Source organism: Rutilus rutilus, assembly GCF_951802725.1.
Source record: "Rutilus rutilus genome assembly, chromosome: 9".
In the NCBI taxonomy this organism is placed as follows: domain Eukaryota; kingdom Metazoa; phylum Chordata; class Actinopteri; order Cypriniformes; family Leuciscidae; genus Rutilus; species Rutilus rutilus.
This window is the reverse complement of record NC_140223.1, coordinates 39,016,824-39,035,163: the sequence shown is the minus strand read 5'-3', so window position 1 is coordinate 39,035,163 and position 18,340 is coordinate 39,016,824. Positions and strand designations below refer to the sequence as shown.

The 18,340-nt window shown below is 39.2% G+C and overlaps 1 protein-coding gene across 1 annotated transcript in view; it reads right to left on the bottom strand.

The window, feature by feature from the left end:
• Positions 1-1,946: 1,946 nt before the first annotated feature.
• Positions 1,947-18,340, bottom strand: part of axl (AXL receptor tyrosine kinase) — a 38,180-nt gene continuing 21,786 nt past the window's right edge. The window contains exons 9-17 of the mRNA XM_084419675.1: positions 16,656-16,747; positions 12,773-12,868; positions 12,592-12,669; positions 12,411-12,503; positions 9,878-9,999; positions 8,904-9,013; positions 8,321-8,480; positions 6,951-7,087; positions 1,947-4,683 (exon numbers count right to left, since the gene is read on the bottom strand). Of these exons, the coding sequence (XP_084275801.1) occupies positions 4,236-4,683; positions 6,951-7,087; positions 8,321-8,480; positions 8,904-9,013; positions 9,878-9,999; positions 12,411-12,503; positions 12,592-12,669; positions 12,773-12,868; positions 16,656-16,747 (1,336 nt within the window). The 3' untranslated portion in view covers positions 1,947-4,235. The remainder of the gene's footprint in view (positions 4,684-6,950; positions 7,088-8,320; positions 8,481-8,903; positions 9,014-9,877; positions 10,000-12,410; positions 12,504-12,591; positions 12,670-12,772; positions 12,869-16,655; positions 16,748-18,340) is intronic.

Genomic DNA, 18,340 nt, shown 5'->3' with positions numbered 1-18,340 from the left:
CATGAAACTGGTTTCATCGCCATAGTAACTAACACTCCACGCCTAACCTGCTCCGGGGCAGGTTATGTTCCAGGACAGGTAAGAGATCTCAAGCCCATAATTTGGACCAATCAGATGTTAGCAAAGTGTCACATGTTTAATGCAATAAAGTCACTCCCCTTGTTTCAACTCCAAATTAAATGTCACTACGTAGCAAATGATTTTTAAAGAAAAAATTGTCTGTCCTTTAGCAATTCTCATTTATAATGATAATATTACATTATATTTTTTATGTAATTATTATACCCTTAATCCATTACACATGTACAATTTAAGTTGATCAATTATTATTAAGCATGCAGTTTAAATGAATATAAATATAAGGGTAATGAGCTTTAGAATCAATAGATAAAGCTATAGAGATGACTACATGTGAGCTTAAATGTTCAGTCCTCTCTATACCTATATACTGTATAAACTAACTTCACAAATTTTACTTGCACTGATAAAGCAAAACAAATGTTTTATTTTAGTTGTCCTATTTCATAGACATCTCTTTTCTTCTTGCTGTGTAAATTTGTTTAAATTCGTAATATTTTTCAGTCTGGAAATATTCTGCAGAAGAGAGAAGTGAATCTCAGTTTCAGTGTTCCACAGCATGTGATTGCTTGTTCACTATTCTAAGGAAATACAAACTAAAAATTCATGAAAACGAAAACAAACAGGCAGACTATGACAATATACCATGTTATATATTATATATAGACTGTGAATCAGTCTACATGATGATGACACCATCAGTAAATAAGGGACATATCCTTATTTACTAAAACTCTCGGCAACAGCTCATCCTCAGGATTTTCATGTTTTTTTTCTTTTTTTTCTTTCTTGCTATAGCAAATATAACTTACAGACACAGTTACAACAGCCAGAAAAAAAGCTAACCTTATAAAGTCAAGGGTCAATAGCCCAACTAAAGCACACACTGATCACTAATGGTCACTATAATTCAAACCAAACGGTCTATCATTGTCCCAACACTGTTTTGTATGTCTTTGAATTTACAACTTGAAATTGTGTGTAAAACATGCCTGAGATATTTAAGACGGTCGGTTTCCACACTCTGTAAAAATATTGCCTCGGTTTAACTCAAAAATATTTAAGGCAACTGTTTGCTTCAGAATTATGAGTATTTTGAACTCAACTAATTTGTGTTTGACTAATTAGACTACATGTTTTCAACATGCACCCTTTAGTAATACCAACATAACCTTCCTCGTAAACTCAACTCAAAAACTTTGTGTAGCAGAAACACAACTCAATTGAGTAAAAATAACTCTTGTGAATACACATTAGTGCAACATAGTAAAAACAATGTGTATTGTCACATATTTTTCAATATATGAAAAGCAGTATTTCCTTATGTATTATTCAATACACTGTAATATATAAGGCAATATGTTACTCCATATATTTTTCAATGTATTTTAACCATTTAATATATTGATGGAAATATGGAAGTGGAAATACATTTTCTTTCCGTAAGGGGATCGCCTTATCTCCTGGTATTCCTCTCCGTGATCCTCATCTCGTCTGCTTGTGTGTGTGTGTGTGTGTGTGTATCATCTCCTGCCTGTCAAGATAAGAAACCAGTTATCATTCAGCCTTTCAATCCTCTATTCTACTATCAAAGTCACTCCTGCATTGCTTTAATCCTGCTGCCTTCATAAATAAACTTACCACTGTGTTCTCCAGTTCTGCTATATTCATTTGTATATTATACAAATATTCATATTAATGTTGTGATCAATGTCTGTGAGTTGTTACACTCAATAACAACTATAAGCAAGTCTCTTTTTTTACATTAATTGTGCAATCATTATAACAACACACACACACACACACACACACACACACACACACACACACACACACACACACACACACACACACACAATCCTCAACTGTGCAGGTAGTATTTATTTTAATACAAAGCTTATCAAAATCACAATAATGACATTGATGTTATCTAGACAACATTAGACATATAAACCTAAAGCTAAACATTTGTGCACCATAACAGCCATTTTAAGGCGAAATACTGGCTTTCAAAGGCACTCTGAAGTGCGTGCTTCTGTCTATGAATTTATATTTTGATAAAACAATATTTGTGCTTCTGTCACTGCACTTTTCGGTACATAAAAATTGTCCGGTTATAATTCTTTTCCCAACCATTTGATCCTCATTGGCTGATTTACTGACAATCAGCAGAATATTAAATGTAATATTAAATAAAATTCTGTATTTGTGAATAAAGCACAATCTATAATGAGCCTAATTTACCTAGGGAAAGGGACTGTCTGTGTGAACAACAAATGACAATGAATTTAAACTGAACGACTCATAGATGGCCATTCAGATTGCCGATAGTTAGCGAATAACATGCAGGTTTTTGCATTGAAATACCACACGCAAAAGGGGTTTCAATTTGTCCTCTTCAGCTGAGGTCAGATGAGACACTTCAAATCTATGTATTTACACACAGTGTTCCACATCATGAAAGAAAATGTGCTGAAAATGTGAGCATGCAAATATACACAAAAAGGTGACCGACGACATTTTGCAGGGGGTTTTGTGCTGTCAAGTTAATGTTGGACCAATATTTCATACACTAAAAGGTGTAGACAGCAAAAAAAAATTCCAACGGTGCACTGGCATACATGAACATCATTTAGATAGTATATCATTTGTCATCAAAAGCATTGTGGCTTAAAGTACCTCAGTCAATCTTACTAGTACCACATACATCCATAATCATCTTTTTTTCCAAACATTGGTTCTATGATGATCGTTTCAGAACGTTTTAATTCACTTATTTAAATTTCAGATTAGATTAAAGGCTGAGTGGAATAAAATGGCAAAATAACAATCAGCTAAATGTCATCTGCATTTGACCTTATTTGGAAACTTATGGTAATATTATGGTAAATGTTTTTCTATCATACATTGTCTAAATGTCCATATCAGATACAAAATGTATAAACAAAAGATAAACAAACAATACGCTGACAAAAAATTGATTAGTGCAAAATATCAAATTTACAAAAAAACATTAGGAAACAAGTAAAAAAAAAAATACTGTGCTTGAGTCTGGGGCAGGGTCTCTGAGAAGCAAAGACCTTAGTCTAGTCTACTCCTCTAAACCTGCGAATCTTGACAGAAACCACAAAATTGGTCTCAAATCAATGCATAAAAAAAAAAAACCTTTTGACTCAGAAGACCTTTGAAACAGAGTTATCAAAATGTACGCTAGCACGTAGGTTAGCGCGAGTGTGTCTCCAGGTCACGCACACACTCACTGAGGATTTGGTTTGACATGTTAGACCGTACATGGAATGTAATTGTCATCCTCCATGTGTTTCTTTGGAAAAAGATGCTGGTCAGGAGACTTGAGAGAGTTTATGTCAAGGACACAGATTCAGTCTTTGACCAGTTCCATCCCAGTCTACAGAGTGGCAGTGTCAAAGCTAGTTCCCCTGCATTTGCTGAATCTGAGCTTTGTGTCATTGGTCACTGTGAATCCAATCACCTCCTGAGTTGGTGTGATCAATATCAGCAGCATGCTAACTATACCATGAGCTTAGACCTCACAGAAAAGGGCTTTAATTGGACAGATCCCAGTTGACTGATATCAGTCTCATAAGGGTGCAGTAGGGGTGCTGATTATCTGAACGTTTTGGAGTCCAACACCATGTCCTAACCAGTTGTGATGTGATAAAAGCAAACAAGATTTGAAGATAAGAACAAGATTTCCCTACCACAGCAAATGGAGTAGCATTTCCATGTGTTTACTAGGGTGTTACGTGGTTATCAAGCCTCAATCGCTAGATATGTCTCAGGCCTCTCCTTCAATGCAAGTCTAAGTTACTCTTCAAAGTTGTGTCTCTTTGAAAAGTAACAGCAACAAGCCTTACAACCGAAGTGTAATATACAGGGCTAGGGCGGTGTTCAAATTCCCAATTTTGTTTTGTTGCTGCGCACAGACAAATGACTTTATCACTGGAAACTTATCACATCCTTTCTGGTTACGACACAGTGCAAGACAGAAAGTTGATTATGACTTCTTGTAACCTACACTGAACAGAATAACAATTTGGAATGCAAACATTTGCATATTTAAACGCTGAATGTGGAGTGTGTGGGGTGTCTGTGCAAAGTGACGGGGTAGGAGCAATAGCTCAGCAGTCTGGGCAGCATCATCCCTGCCAGGGCACTTTCTTCATTTCGTCTCTTTCCTCTGAGCACTCCGAGGGCGGCACTGGAGTGGAGCAGGACGAGGGCTGCAGTAGCGGGACGGGTGCGGAGCCCGTGAGGTTCAGGCTCTCCAGGGAGTCTGCGGTGAGCAGGCGCTGGTTCTCATGTTGGGGGCAGATCACGTACCGGCTGGGGTGGTGGACCTCTACAGTGGCCACAGAGCCCGAACCCTTCAGGGCCCCGAGAACACAGGGGACACCCCCCGTTAAGGGGTCACGGCCCCCCACGGCCCCCAGCTCTCCAGAGGTCTCCTCCATATTGACATAGAGTATCTCCTCCGGGTCTTGGCTCGGAAGATCTTCCAGGACCTTTTCCAGCTCACCGCACAAGACCTGGAAGCTCGGTCTGTCCTTCGGGCTCAACAGCCAGCAGGAAAACATCAGGGAATAGCTGTGGAAAACAGAGAGAGACACATAGATGTCAAGGACGTCAAACATCGCTTGTCTCGTGATTGGACGCGGTGTGTTTCAATGTTGTGTAACATGAAAAATACTCACACAATGCTCTGGTTTGACTTTATAAGACTTGTAATTAGTGATGCACCGAAATGAAAATTCTGGGCCGAAACCGAAACCGAAAATTTAGGATGCACTTGGCCGAAAACCGAAACTGAAGCCGAAAATTGCTTCTTTTAAAAACTTATATATATATTGCTTGAATTTAATTGATCTGAAATGAAAAATCACAATATAATAATCAAACTTTTATTAACAGTTACATAACAAAACATAAAATATTTTTAACAATAAATATAAATAATAATACCAAATAATATTATTCTTCAAGTTTTATGTTCCATCAAATAAAATAGTTTTTTAAAAGTTGTGCCAAAAAAAAAAAAAACACAACACAATTCTGGAGATTTTTGCAGAACAAATGTTACATATTGCAACTTTGGTGTCCTCTCGTATAGGGCTGTCACTTTTGTGAAAAAAAAAATCCTGTTCGATTTTTGAGACATAGGCGAAGTGTTCACTGAATCGTTAGTAAATTGCCTATATTTGGCGTTGATCCGTTTTCAACGCCAAATATAGGCAAATCCACGGACAACTAAACAGGCATTAGGACGAACGTAAAGAGGGCGCTTGAGACGCGCACAAGTCAGCAATGTGGACTGCCATAACATCAATGAAACACATTACTGAAGGCTACATATTATGCACTATATTATGCAGAAATAGGCTATGTGTGTGTGTGTGTGTGTGTGTGTGTGTGTGTGTGTGTGTGTGTCAGAACCTGCAGTTGCTGTGTGACGCGCGTTCGCTGCGAGTGTATAGTGACGAGCTGGACGCGCTCCGAGAGAAGGACGTTAAAATCGATTCCCTATTTTCGTTTTCGAAACTTGTGTTGGTTGGTCCGATCGATTGTGCAATAAGTGACAGCCCTTTGACATGCTTAATCTTTGATAGGCAAACGCGTGATAACAGCTCGACCGTGAGTGAAACCTAAGCGCTTGCGCACTGATGGGAGGGGCGGGTCACGCGGGTGACATTCATTTTCAGTTAAACGTTTTCGGCTGTTTTTTTTATTTCGGCCCGAAACCGATAATGCCATTTCGGCCGAAAATTTTCGGCGGCCGAAATTTCGGTGCACCCCTACTTGTAATATAGCACATGAGTAGGGCTGAGAATCAAGAGCCAGTTCTTAATCAGTAACGGTTCCAGTGTTTGTTTTTTAAACTGCATAATAAAATAGTGATAAGCCCTATTCGGAGTCATGTAATTTTACCACAGGACGTCTTTAATAATAATGGCCAATTCGCACGGGATAAGAAATCTCAGTAAAACTATCAGAAGTGGGAGAGTAACTCGATTTACGCACTACCGTCACTCCTGTCGTCATGTGTGTATTACGTTGCTTTCTGATATCACATGCGCAAACACATTTAACCTATATTTATATATAAAGAGCTAGGTCCAGTCGAATGATGTATTAATTAAATTAAGATTGGATTATATTGGTAATATAGGCACTTACCTAACACTAAAATAAGTGCTTTCGATCTTCTTTCTGATCTGAATGGTGTGTGTAAAACACTTGAGTTTTTCCACAGACTCGTCCCAGCGTCTAGAACGCAACTGAATGCTTTTTCAAGCGCATCCAGACTTGAAAAGCCGCGGAAAACTACTTTTAAACAGGAAATTACAGAATATTTTCCGGACCTTTTTACTGAAGGTAAAAGTCGTCGTAATCTTTATTGCTATTGTCTGTAATGATCACTGAGACGCACATTCGGACGGGACTAAAATCACTGAGAAGCTCTGGTGATAATTACTTTACCCCACCTCTCCATGTTAAACTCGTCCCGTCCGAATAGGGCTATAGTGCTACTGCTGTGCCACAACCAAATCCACTGACTGAATTGTTTACCAGTTTGGAAACTATCATTATATTTTCAGTTCCCTTTGGTGTCACTAGAGGCTTTTAAAGAGCTAAGCGTGTACAAAAGCAGGTGTCTTTTTTGCATTAAGATTCTAGCCCTAGTTTATTTTATTACTCTCGTTACCCAGCGGTGCTACCTCCTTTCATAATGACAAGAGTGTGAAGCAATCCTTAAGCTGAGGTTGGAAGTGGTTTTAACCAGGGGTTAAACATATGTTAAGCCAGGTCTAAGCACAGTGTAAAAAGCCTTTCAGGTTTTTGACAGGCATACTCACATGCTGTCCAGGCAGTCCGGAGGTTGTTTCAGACGGTTGCCCTGCCTCAGATAATCGTAGATTTCACTGTTTTCCACTCCAGGGTACGGCGTCTGACCTCGAGTCGCAATCTCCCACATCGTCACTCCAAATGACCACTGCGGGACACACAAATGCATCTTCATAAACAATATGAACTCTGAGAAAGAGGACAGCAAATGAAACTCAAACTGTCTTTGGAGTCTTTGGAATAACATGCTCTGATGAATCATTCACAATAAGACCAGGCAGACTTATTACGCTCAATTACAAAGTACAGAGGGAATCTGAACTGTTTTTATTGCTCTTGTCTAGTGTGAACTAGTGCTGCAACCACTGTCTGCTGTTGCTTCTGATTGCTTTCAGAGTGAAAAACTGCCCACATAACTGCTGTTCTAGGATCTGCTCTCTCCGTAATAACAGCATATAGGCGAAACAGATGTGTAATATGATCCAATGTGTTTCTGTTTTTGTTGTTTGATAATATTATATTTTTTAGGGATTTTATGGTACTAAATTATATTTATGGAATAGCTATGATCCATTTCACAAGTTCCTTTGCCCATATAATCTTTAAGCTAATAAGGTTACGCGTATTTGGCTTGCTGTCCGCAGTGGAGGGCCTCGAGGAAGCAAGACGCCTAAATGTTGTTGGTGGAGTTGGTGGAGGGGTGCCAAAACAGCGGATGCCAGAACAAGGTGAGCGGCTGCTTGCATGCTCCGGCAGTTAACTGAAAGATTAGATGGGTTCATTTCTCCCGAAATTACATTTGTGAACATGTTGCCTGTTATCCACTTTTTGAGCATTGACCTGAAAATGACATTTCCAACTTAAACTGTTGTAAATATTGAATGCACAGACTTAAGTTTGATTTCTTTTTAAAGAAGAAACTTGGCAGATTATTGCTGAAGTGAAAAATCTTAAAAGCTAAAAAAAAGTTAAGTTTATTATTATGAAAAATACATGAAAAAAATACTATTTTAAAATTTTGTATGAAATATATTTTCCAAAATATGTTTTACTCTAAAACTCGGAGAAAATCAAAGCCATAAACCGAAACTAGTTGTGTTCCAAATTTAATTCCAAATTGTGTTCACATAGCAAGTGCCAAAACCTTTACCAAGTTTTGTAACAATTCTTACAAAAAGTTGACACTTGAAACTATTTCAAGGAAATCTATTGAAATGTGTTTTTAAATGCGAAGCACATCTTCCTAGTCTTATCCTGGAGTTGGTTCACCTCCTGATCTATGGCTGCAAAACTGAGATTATCTCTCCAATAGGGATCAAAATCATGTCCACTACAAATGATATGAATCAGTTCTTTCTCAGTCTTTATCTATTTATCTTACCACATCACTCTTAGTGGTATAGACTCTGTCTGCCAGACTCTCAATGGCGATCCACTTGACAGGCATCTTAGAGATGCGCCCTTGTCTGTAGTAGTCCCCATTATAGATCTTCTTAGACAAGCCAAAGTCAGCCACACACACATTCATGTTCTCATTTAACCTGGTTAGCAGAGAGGGGAAGAAAAAAACTCGAATCAATATTGCATGTCCATATCTGTAGTACTGTAAGTAGAAAATGTGTGTGTGTGTGTGTGTGTGTGTACTTGTACAGCTATCTTTGTGAGGACCAGTTTGAGTTTTAGACCATTGGAGTGAGAACAAAGAGAGTAAATAGAGGACATTTTGGCCAGTCCTCACTTTCTGAGAGCCCTTTAAAGGCCTGTTTGAGGGTCAAGGCTTGGTTTTAGGGATAAGGTTATAATGAGGTTAAGGGTCGGTTTAGGGTCATGGTTCGGGTTAGGCACTTATTTGTGATGGGTAAGGTTAGGTTAAGCGGCTAGAGATTGCATTGTGTCAATGAATGTCCTCATAAAGATAGATGTACAAGAATGCGTGTTTGTGTGTGTGTGTTTATTTCACCCACATGCAGTTTCGAGCTGCTAGGTCTCTATGAATGAAATTTTTGGCACTCAGGTACTCCATTCCTCTGGCGATATCTGTCATGAACTTCACCAGCATCTGAGAGGGCAGATACTACACACAGGAGACAAAGATATTTTAGATATTTAAAACAGTAATGATTTTGGTCTTCAAACTGCTGTAGAAAGCTAATGCATCTTCCAATGTAATGCAACATTTGTCATTTGATGTTTTTGTGTGTGTTCATCGTGTGACAGGCAGGTGGTGCCAGAGACTCTCCCAGAAACTGCTCTGACATCAGACACGTACATTGACAATAACAAAAATTATAGACCAGTGGGCGTTAAAAAACACTTTGCGGTACAACATGTTCCTGAGACAATGTATTGTGAGCGTGTGCCTCACGTCTGTCCTTTAGAGGAACTTAATTTATGATAGCAAAGGAGTTTCCCAACTCTGACCATGAGAATGTGCCTCAAAACAAACTGGTCATTAGTTTGATCTTGACAGAATCATTCACTGTGAACGACTCGCTTCACAGTGTTTGCATTCATAAGCGATGGTGAATAAAAAAGACTTGTTTTAGTAGCGTTGGTGCTAGATAGGATAGGCTGTATCACAGATGTGTCTGTATGAGCCAATGTTTCAAATCTGAGCATGACAGTTTTTTTTCTGAATAGTTCAAAAGTCCTCATTTACTCACAAAAAAGGGTTTGGAACCATATGAATGTATTAATATTTTTATATTGCTTTTATGAAAAAGAGCAGCATGAACAAAGAAAGTCATACCGGTTAGGATGACATGAGGGCAAGTAAATAATGATAGAGCTATTTTTTTATTTTAAAAGGGAACTGCCATTCCTTTAAGGTTAAGCAATCCTGAATCCTTCTTTTTGTTTTGTTTTTGTTGTTCTCTTTTTCACTTTTTATCTCTTCGAGATCTCTCTTCTTCCAGTGTTTCGGTGCGCTTGAACTCACCACAGGAGTGTCTCCGAGTCTGGAGTACAGCAGGTAGCTGTGCAGGTCTCCATGCTTCATGTAGGGGAGAATGACAACAGGAGACGGATAGCCTTCACTCTCCACTGTCTGCAGACACACACCTATCACACGAACACAACCATATCAAACAAACACATTTCTCACATTTTCTGAACACAGCGTCAGTCTAACGGCTCAGTAAAGTAACAGCACACTTCTCCTCATCAAACTGCCTGAGCATTCATGTCTGCAGGACAAGTTACACATCAAAGTTTAATTCTTCACGCATGTGATTTAAACAATCTCCTTACCCTAAATATGAACGTATTTGTAAATAATTGTAATAATTGTAAAGCTACTAATAAGAATATAGCCTATGACATGACGTGGATTTTCACGATCTAATCAAATCCTGAAGCAAAAAAAAAAATCAAGTCTTGTCCTGCATTATTTCACACTGAATATTCTGTTCCATCTCGAGGCAAAAGCACGGGTTAGTTGGGGTGTGGATGATCCATGCGACCATAATCAAGGAGAAGATGCCAGAAGCACGACTACGGAGGTACAGACACGTCTTATGGAGCGACATGGACTCAGTGGCCCGAACAGCCCTGTGGATAAATCCCCGAAGACGCCGACCATGGGGACGACCAAAGCTAGACCGACTCGACCGACTGATGGAAGACATGAAGATCGACCACGCCAATAGAGAAAGCTTTGTAAAAAAGAGGACCCTGCAGACGAGCGGGGCTAACGTCAGGACAAAGAATTCTGATTTAAAAAAAAAAAAAGATTAATAAGCAGAGGCACAGATCAAAATGTTGACTTGAAGTCAGTTTATATTTTGAGCTAATTAATAATTCTATTACAGTTTTTGGTAACACTTTATTTTAGAGTCCTGTTCCGCATGTACATACTTTTTACTTATTATAGCAGACTGTAAAAAATATGGACGTAGTGTCCGTGACGTCACCAGTGGGTGAAGAGCATGTTTTAAGCCCAAAGTGGGCGGAGCCGGCCGTCGCCATCTTGGCAGCGCCACTCCCGGATAAACGAAAATGGGCAAAGAGGCGGATTAGCTTAGGTGACGTGACGCTAACAGACAGCAGACAAACGGCATCAGCGGCAATCCACCTGTCACTCAAGTGGCCACGCCCTTAATTATGCAGAACTTTAAGGCTTAATATAATTTAAACGGATGAGTTGTAAAAATATTCACCCCCCTCAAAATTGTCATGAAGGGCAAAATTACCTATGTAGACCAAAACCAATTTTTGTACCAGGCTGTAAACCTGTTGTTTTTCTGCTGTAAAGTTGAGCATTTTAACATGGGGGTCTATGGGATTGACTTATCTGGAGCCTGTCTCTAGTGGCCAGTCGATGAATTGCAGTTTAAGTCACTTCCGTGTTGGATTCAAGAGAGAGACCAGATGGTTGCCGCTTGGTTATAACTAGGTACTAACCCTGAACCTAGCCCTAAACTTAACCCATGTACCGTATATTACCAGTGCTTTTTTGGAAACTACACTGTAAGTACACATACTGTAAAATAAAGTGTAACCCAGTTTTTACAATCTCTAAGACACATTTCTCAATACTTAGGTCACTTTTTCAACTCTTCACTCAATGATCAAAACAGCAGTCTATGTGGGCTAAACTCTGGATCATTTATCATTGCTTTGGCACAAATGCATTCAATGACAACATCTTTCAAATTACATCACCTCTTTTCTCACGTAGACACAAACACCACCAAAACCCACTGAACCTACAGACCAATTTGCACGTTTACATACTCTTTTCAAACCTATTAAACTTAAGTTCAAAACCTAGCATAATACAAAACTGAATAAGACAAATTCGCTACATTTCTACAGTAATACCATATTGAAATATATTCTAAGTCTAAAAAATGAAATACTATCAAGCAATTAGATGTATCTGAACACCTACACAATTTAATTAACACAATTTCAATTTAATTACCATCTATACAAAAGGGAAAACTCAGGAATAATTTTGTACTGTAATGTAAACATGGACTATGTAACAAACTGCAGTCAATCATAAGCAGTAGAGAGTGTCATTCTTGTTTTGTAAAGAAATTTTACAAAAGAAAAAGTTTTGAGACATCTATGACAGTGTTTCCCAACCCTGTTCCTGGAGGCACAACAACACTACACATTTTCCAACTCTTCCTAATCAATCACACCTGAATCAACTCATCAGCTCGTTAGTAGAGACTCCAAGACCAGAAATATATGGGTCAGATAAGGGAGACATCCAAAATGTGCACTGTTGGTGTGCCTCCAGGAGCAGGGTTGGGATACCTTGTTATTACAAAAAAATTTGTCAGTTAGACTAAGCTAATCTACAAACTACTGAAGATTAGTTGACTACCAATAGGAGTGGTGTCATGTGACCATCTCCTGTTACTGTATTTGGTGACATGGAGGAGAAATGAGCAAAACTTTCTTGTAGGTTTATGTCAGGAGATTGTTTAGTGTTTTACTGAAAGTGTGACCCCACTTACCTAGAAGCCGCATGACATTCTGATGATCGAACTCCTTCATGCACGCTGCTTCTCTCAGGAAATCTTCCATTTCTGTGCGAGTGCAGATAGCAACTGACCAAAACACAACAGGAGGATGAAGTTAGTCGGATGGAAATGATTGCATGTGTTTTCAGAAATGCTGTGGGCGTTATTGACTCACTTTTCATGGTCTTCACTGCCACTTTGAGCACAGAGTCCTCCTGAGTGAGTAAACCCTCCATAACAGAGCCGAACTCACCTGCACACACACACACACACACACACACAAGCCTTTATCTGATCTGATCGTGAGTCCGGACAATACAAGTCACAGATCCCTACAGCAGTCACGTAACGCTCACCTTCCCCGAGTGTTTTTCCCAGCGTTAGCTTATGTCTGTCCACCATCACGTCCTGTAACTTTTGTTTGAGCTCATCGCTGATCCCCAGAGAGTTTACTGAGAAAAGAACGAGCCACCTGAGAGATTAGCATCAGTTTTCAAAGCCTCTTTGAGAGCGTTTTCAACATCATGCCATACAAACAATATAGTCCTATTCTTTGGAGAGAATATTGTCTTTGACATTGACATTTTCTCTTTGTATTGTAATACAATCACCAAGTGACACACTATCAACCAGAGTTAAAGGTGATATCTGTTGACACTAAATGCATGATAATTAGGGTTGGGTACCGTTCACATTTTAACCGGTACCGGTACCTTTTTCGGTACTTCAGGCATTTTTACCTCAAATACTGTACAGATACTGTAAGTCATTTATATAAGTGTTATTGACATTATGCCAGAGCTGCCTTGGTCGCTGTCTGCCATTGTCTATGATGAATGTGTATGAATATTAATAAAAACAACCATTTTAGTAATAATAATAATAATAATAAAAAAAATAATAATTCTATTAAATGTTTTGTTGTGAAATTTTCTAGTAATCAAATGAAGACATAAAACATTAATTTAACTGATCTTTTATATGAAATTAAACTTTCTTTTCAATCAACATGCGGCACAACTGAGCTTTATACTGTTAAAATTACAACATAGAAGAAAAAGTGGAATTATTCCTTAAAAATTATTTTTCGATTAATTATTATTATTATTATTAGTGTTAGAATTATTATTAATTTGCGATATCTAAATGTACAACAGTAATATATTATTGAGTTAAACCAAACTTTTATTTTGATGGGTTATGGTGAAAACCTTTGAGTTTCCGTGTGTTAATGATATAACGATAGTTTTTCTTAAATGAAATTGTAAAATGCTGATGAACTTCAGTGACTCTCAGAGCGACTCTGGAAATTTTTCATGTTCTCATATAGTGAAACTGCAGAGGCTGAAAAACACCACGTGCATCACATACCGAAATTTGGCACCGATTGATTTAATGTGAATCGTTACTCTGTAGTACCGACGCAATTCAGTCGGTGCCATTAGAGTTCGGTACCCAACCCTAATGATAATCGTGTCTGGAAGTGGTTCGGGAAAAACGTAGGGTTCGCTTATCATGTTACGTTTTTGATCGAAAGTGAAAAGTCTTGTACGAAAAGGGCAGAGCCCGAAGCCCTAGGTGGCTGAGGTGACTGAGCACCATGTCCCTGTGTTCGCACAACTGCTCCCTCGACTGGGCCAGGATGAGCCAGTCGTCGAGGTAGTTGAGTATGCGAACACCACGCTCGCACATTGGAGCAATGGCCGCCTCTGCGACTTTAGTGAAGACAAGGGGTGACAGGGCCAGCCCGAAGGGTAAGACTTTGTACTGATATGCCCGCCCCTCGAACGCAAAGCGAAGAAACGGTCTGTGTCGAGGGAAAATCGAGACATGAAAGTACGTGTCCTTCAGGTCGATCGCTACAAACCATTCTTGGGGACTGATGCACTTGAAAATGCGTTTCTGTGTAAGCATCTTGAATGGCAGCCTGTGAAGGGACCGGTTCAGGACACGCAGGTCCAAGATTGGTCGTAACCCACCTTTCTTGGGTACAATGAAGTACGGGCTGTAGAAGCCGGTCTTCATATCGACTGGAGGGACCGGCCCGATCGCGTCCTTCGCTAGTAGGTCTGCAATCTCTGCCCGGAGCACAGGGGCATTGTCTGCCAGAACACGGGTGAACTGAATGCGACTGAAGGCTGGGGGGACGTAACGTCGAACGTAAGCGACTGATAGGGAACTGCATTTAGCAGCAGTGTGTACGCGGCCAAAGAGAAATCTGAAGAACCCTATGATGTTGCAAGATTGTTTTGCTCTACAAATGAACCCCGAATGGAAATCAAGACAGAAAAGGAGTGAGAGCAAAAACAAAATATTATGGATCTTGTCCAGATGACATAAACCTTTTACTACAAAACAAGCTCACATTCATATGAACTCCATCATGACCGTCCTCTCTCACTATCTCACAACACATGACGTCAGGCTTCCCTGGAAATCTCTGGATCAGATACCAGACCTTGAGATAATGCAGATGTTTCTACTCTAGAGCAACACTCAGCTTTTGTTTCAGCGATTGAGCTCATGACAGCACTGAGATATGCATGAGGGTTACAGTATAGCCAATATTTGTAAATACTTTTACACATCTCATTTACTTTCAACTCATTCTCATGACACAGGTGAGGTAAAACATTTATTAAAGTACCGGTAGTAGGAAACATAAGAAAAAAAAACCCCAAATCAATTCAAATGCACTTGGATGGATGTGTATCCCTGATGTTAAAGGAATATTTCAGGTTAAGAGACAGTTAATCTCTCTCTCTCTCTCTCTCTCTCTCTCTCTCTCTCTCTCTCTCTCTCTCTCTCTCTCTCTCTCTTGCACATCCTAATTTTGCCAAATTGGACTTGTTCCTGGGTCAACATATTTTGTTCATTCCTGTGATATTTTGTTCATTCCCAACATTCCTGTCCGAAAAAGTAGTCCTTACCTCATCCCAACCCCTAAACCTAACCCTACTCATAACTTATCCCTAAAATCAGAGGGAAATGATAGAAGAATAACACTGATGTAGAAGCACCTTAGCCTGGTTGTAAGCCTAAACTTGACATAAACTGCAAACTTTTCCCTCAAATCTGATTGATTGATTGGAATGTTGTTCCAGGATCAACAAAGATGTTGATCCAGGAACATGTTTTACTCAGTGAAATCAGGTTCTTCATGTGTGCACGTAAAACTACTGTATCTTTGGGAGTTTCAGACCATCAAAGTGAGGACAAATAGAGTAAATAGAGGACATTTTGTCCGGTCCTCTCTTTCTGAAACCCCTTTAAATGCCTGTTTGAAGGTCGAGACTTGGTTTTAGCGATAAGGTTATATTAGCTTTAGGCACTTAGTTGTGATGGGTAGGGTTAGGTTAAGGAGCTAGAGACTGCATTGTGTCAATTAATGTCCTTACAAAGATAGATGTGTGAGAATGTGTGTGTTGGGTTATGTCAGGTTTTAAAGCCAACACCCATTTATCATGTTTCTATATTATGCAGAAAATGTTTTTCTTCATCTGTTTTTCTCAAGGTTCACTTCTCCCTCTTTCTATCCAGTTTTGTTGCTCCTGCATGTTGAGGCACGTCAGTGTCAATCTGTCCCTGTCAGTAATAGATGCAGCAGTTTGAGGGTGAAATGTGATGCCAGGTTATGAGTGCATGCTTATTTCCTTCAAACCTCTGCCAAACAACAGTGAACACATCTCAAGTGTACTCAGAAGCGAGGTTGGCTGAACTTCCTTCATGAAATACTGTTGAGACCATTAACTTACATATATTCTTCACATCATCATAAAATTATGCATTTTATGATAGTAAGTTTCCTGAGATAAATAGCACTGCTTACAAGACAGCTAAAGAGAAGTGTTAAAGTTGAGGTTTTAGTCTTCAGTCTGTGCGAATGTAATGCTGACACTCAACTTGACAGGTGTGAGAGTCAATACAACACAACAGCGTCTTTTCTTTGTAAAGGCGACAATGGGAGGATATAAAATACTAACTCAGTATGTTAACCTTTCCATGATATAATTTACAGTGTAAAAGTAAAAGGGAGATTTTCAAACCTACAATTTAACCAGCAGTATAAGTTTGGTAAAAACTAAAACTAGAAAGCACCTGGTAGTAACACCTGGTCAAAAATGGATCGATGAAAGTCTTAGATGGGCTTCAACTCCACGTTCTAGTTACAGCTTCATGTGCACGTAAAGACTCAGAATCAGACAGTTTCATAAATGGCTAGAGAAAAAGCAAACTCACGTGTAGCTTCTGTCGTGCGTCGGCTGTACGTGCGACGAGCTCGGTATCGAACCACGAGTTCACCGCTCTCCATCATGGGTTCAAATGCCTCACTGTACAACACACACAAATATACATCTTTCACATTCACATGTATTTTTCATTCATTTATTCAGTCGATGTATTTTTTGGTAATGTTAAATACCTATATTATACCTATAGTAAACTTTACTAAACACTGTATATATGTACACTTAACAGATATTCCACATTTTCTCATTAATTCATTTTACTAAAAAGAATGATGCCTGACCCCATGAAATCAAAATTATGTTGCAATTAAAGCGCATGTCCTATATAAGGTTATGAATGGATGATGGCACTTATTTCCAGCATCTCAGGCCTTTGGCAGAGAAACACTCTGGACAGATGACCAGTCCATCATAGTGCTAATACACACAGACACACACTTACAGCTACCGACAATTAATGTCTCCAATTCACCTGTGCCACATGTCTTTGAACCGAGGGGAAAACCCTGCACAGGGAGAACACGCAAACTCCTCATGCAAGCTAATGATATGACAGTCAGGAAAGAACTCCTACAGATATATGCACTTAAAATGCAGTGTTCCCTTTCTTGGAAAATAAACTAAAACATTGATGACATCCTCACCAACTCATGGGTGCATACAGTTTTTTGTCCAATGATGTAAACAGCAAGCTGCAAAAATTATGTCATCGGGTCTAGTCAATTGAGGAACAATTTGGGTGAAAAACAATGTAGGATTACATCTTAGTTTCTTAGTCACAGTTTCTATCTTTAAGAGGACCTATTATACCCTTTTACAAAGTCTTTTGGGCTCTAATACAACAGGTTCTCAAAAAGATGATTTTTCTCCATATTCTCCATTGTTGCAGCTCCTATATTCCCAGTCTGTCAGTAACGCTCTGTTTAGTTCCTGTCTCTATGAAGCTCCTCCTTCTGAAAAGCACAATGTGCTCTTATTGGTCGGATGGATCAGTGTGTTGTGATTGGTCAAGCACTTCGAGTGTGTTTGGGAAATGTCCCGCCCCTTACCATAACCGCCAGTTTCAACACACTACTAACTAACTCAACCAGGCCCCGCCCCTTTATTCTGCGTATGAATTATTTAAATGAGGAATACTGTGATGTGTTCGTTCCCGGAAGAAACTCAAGACTACAACGGAGGCGTTTCAGAAACACTGACGCTGATATAGAGAATAAGTGGCTGTTTGCACGACACCACTTTCAACTAAAATCAGAAAACTTTATATGTGTTTTGGCCGGTCATTTACGCAACAACAATGTTTTGGGGGCCTGAAAACGCAAACTTTTGAAAACGAGATTTAAAGTGCAAGTTTTTGAAATCGATACCGTACAAAAATGCTAACAATTTTATTTATTTTTTTAACAAAAATTAAGACTTAAAGCATATTAAAAACACCACATTGACATATACTGTAAACCAGGGTTTCTCAAACTCGGTCCTGGAGGGCCACTGTCCTGCACAGTTCAGCTCCAACCTTGATCAAACACACCTGAGCAAGCTAATCAATGTCTTCAGGATCACTAGAAGCTCACAGCTAGGTGTGTTTGATCAGGGTTGGAGCTAAACTGTGCAGGACAGTGGCCCTCCAGGACCGAGTTTGAGAAACCCATGTGTAAATTCATAAGTCGACAC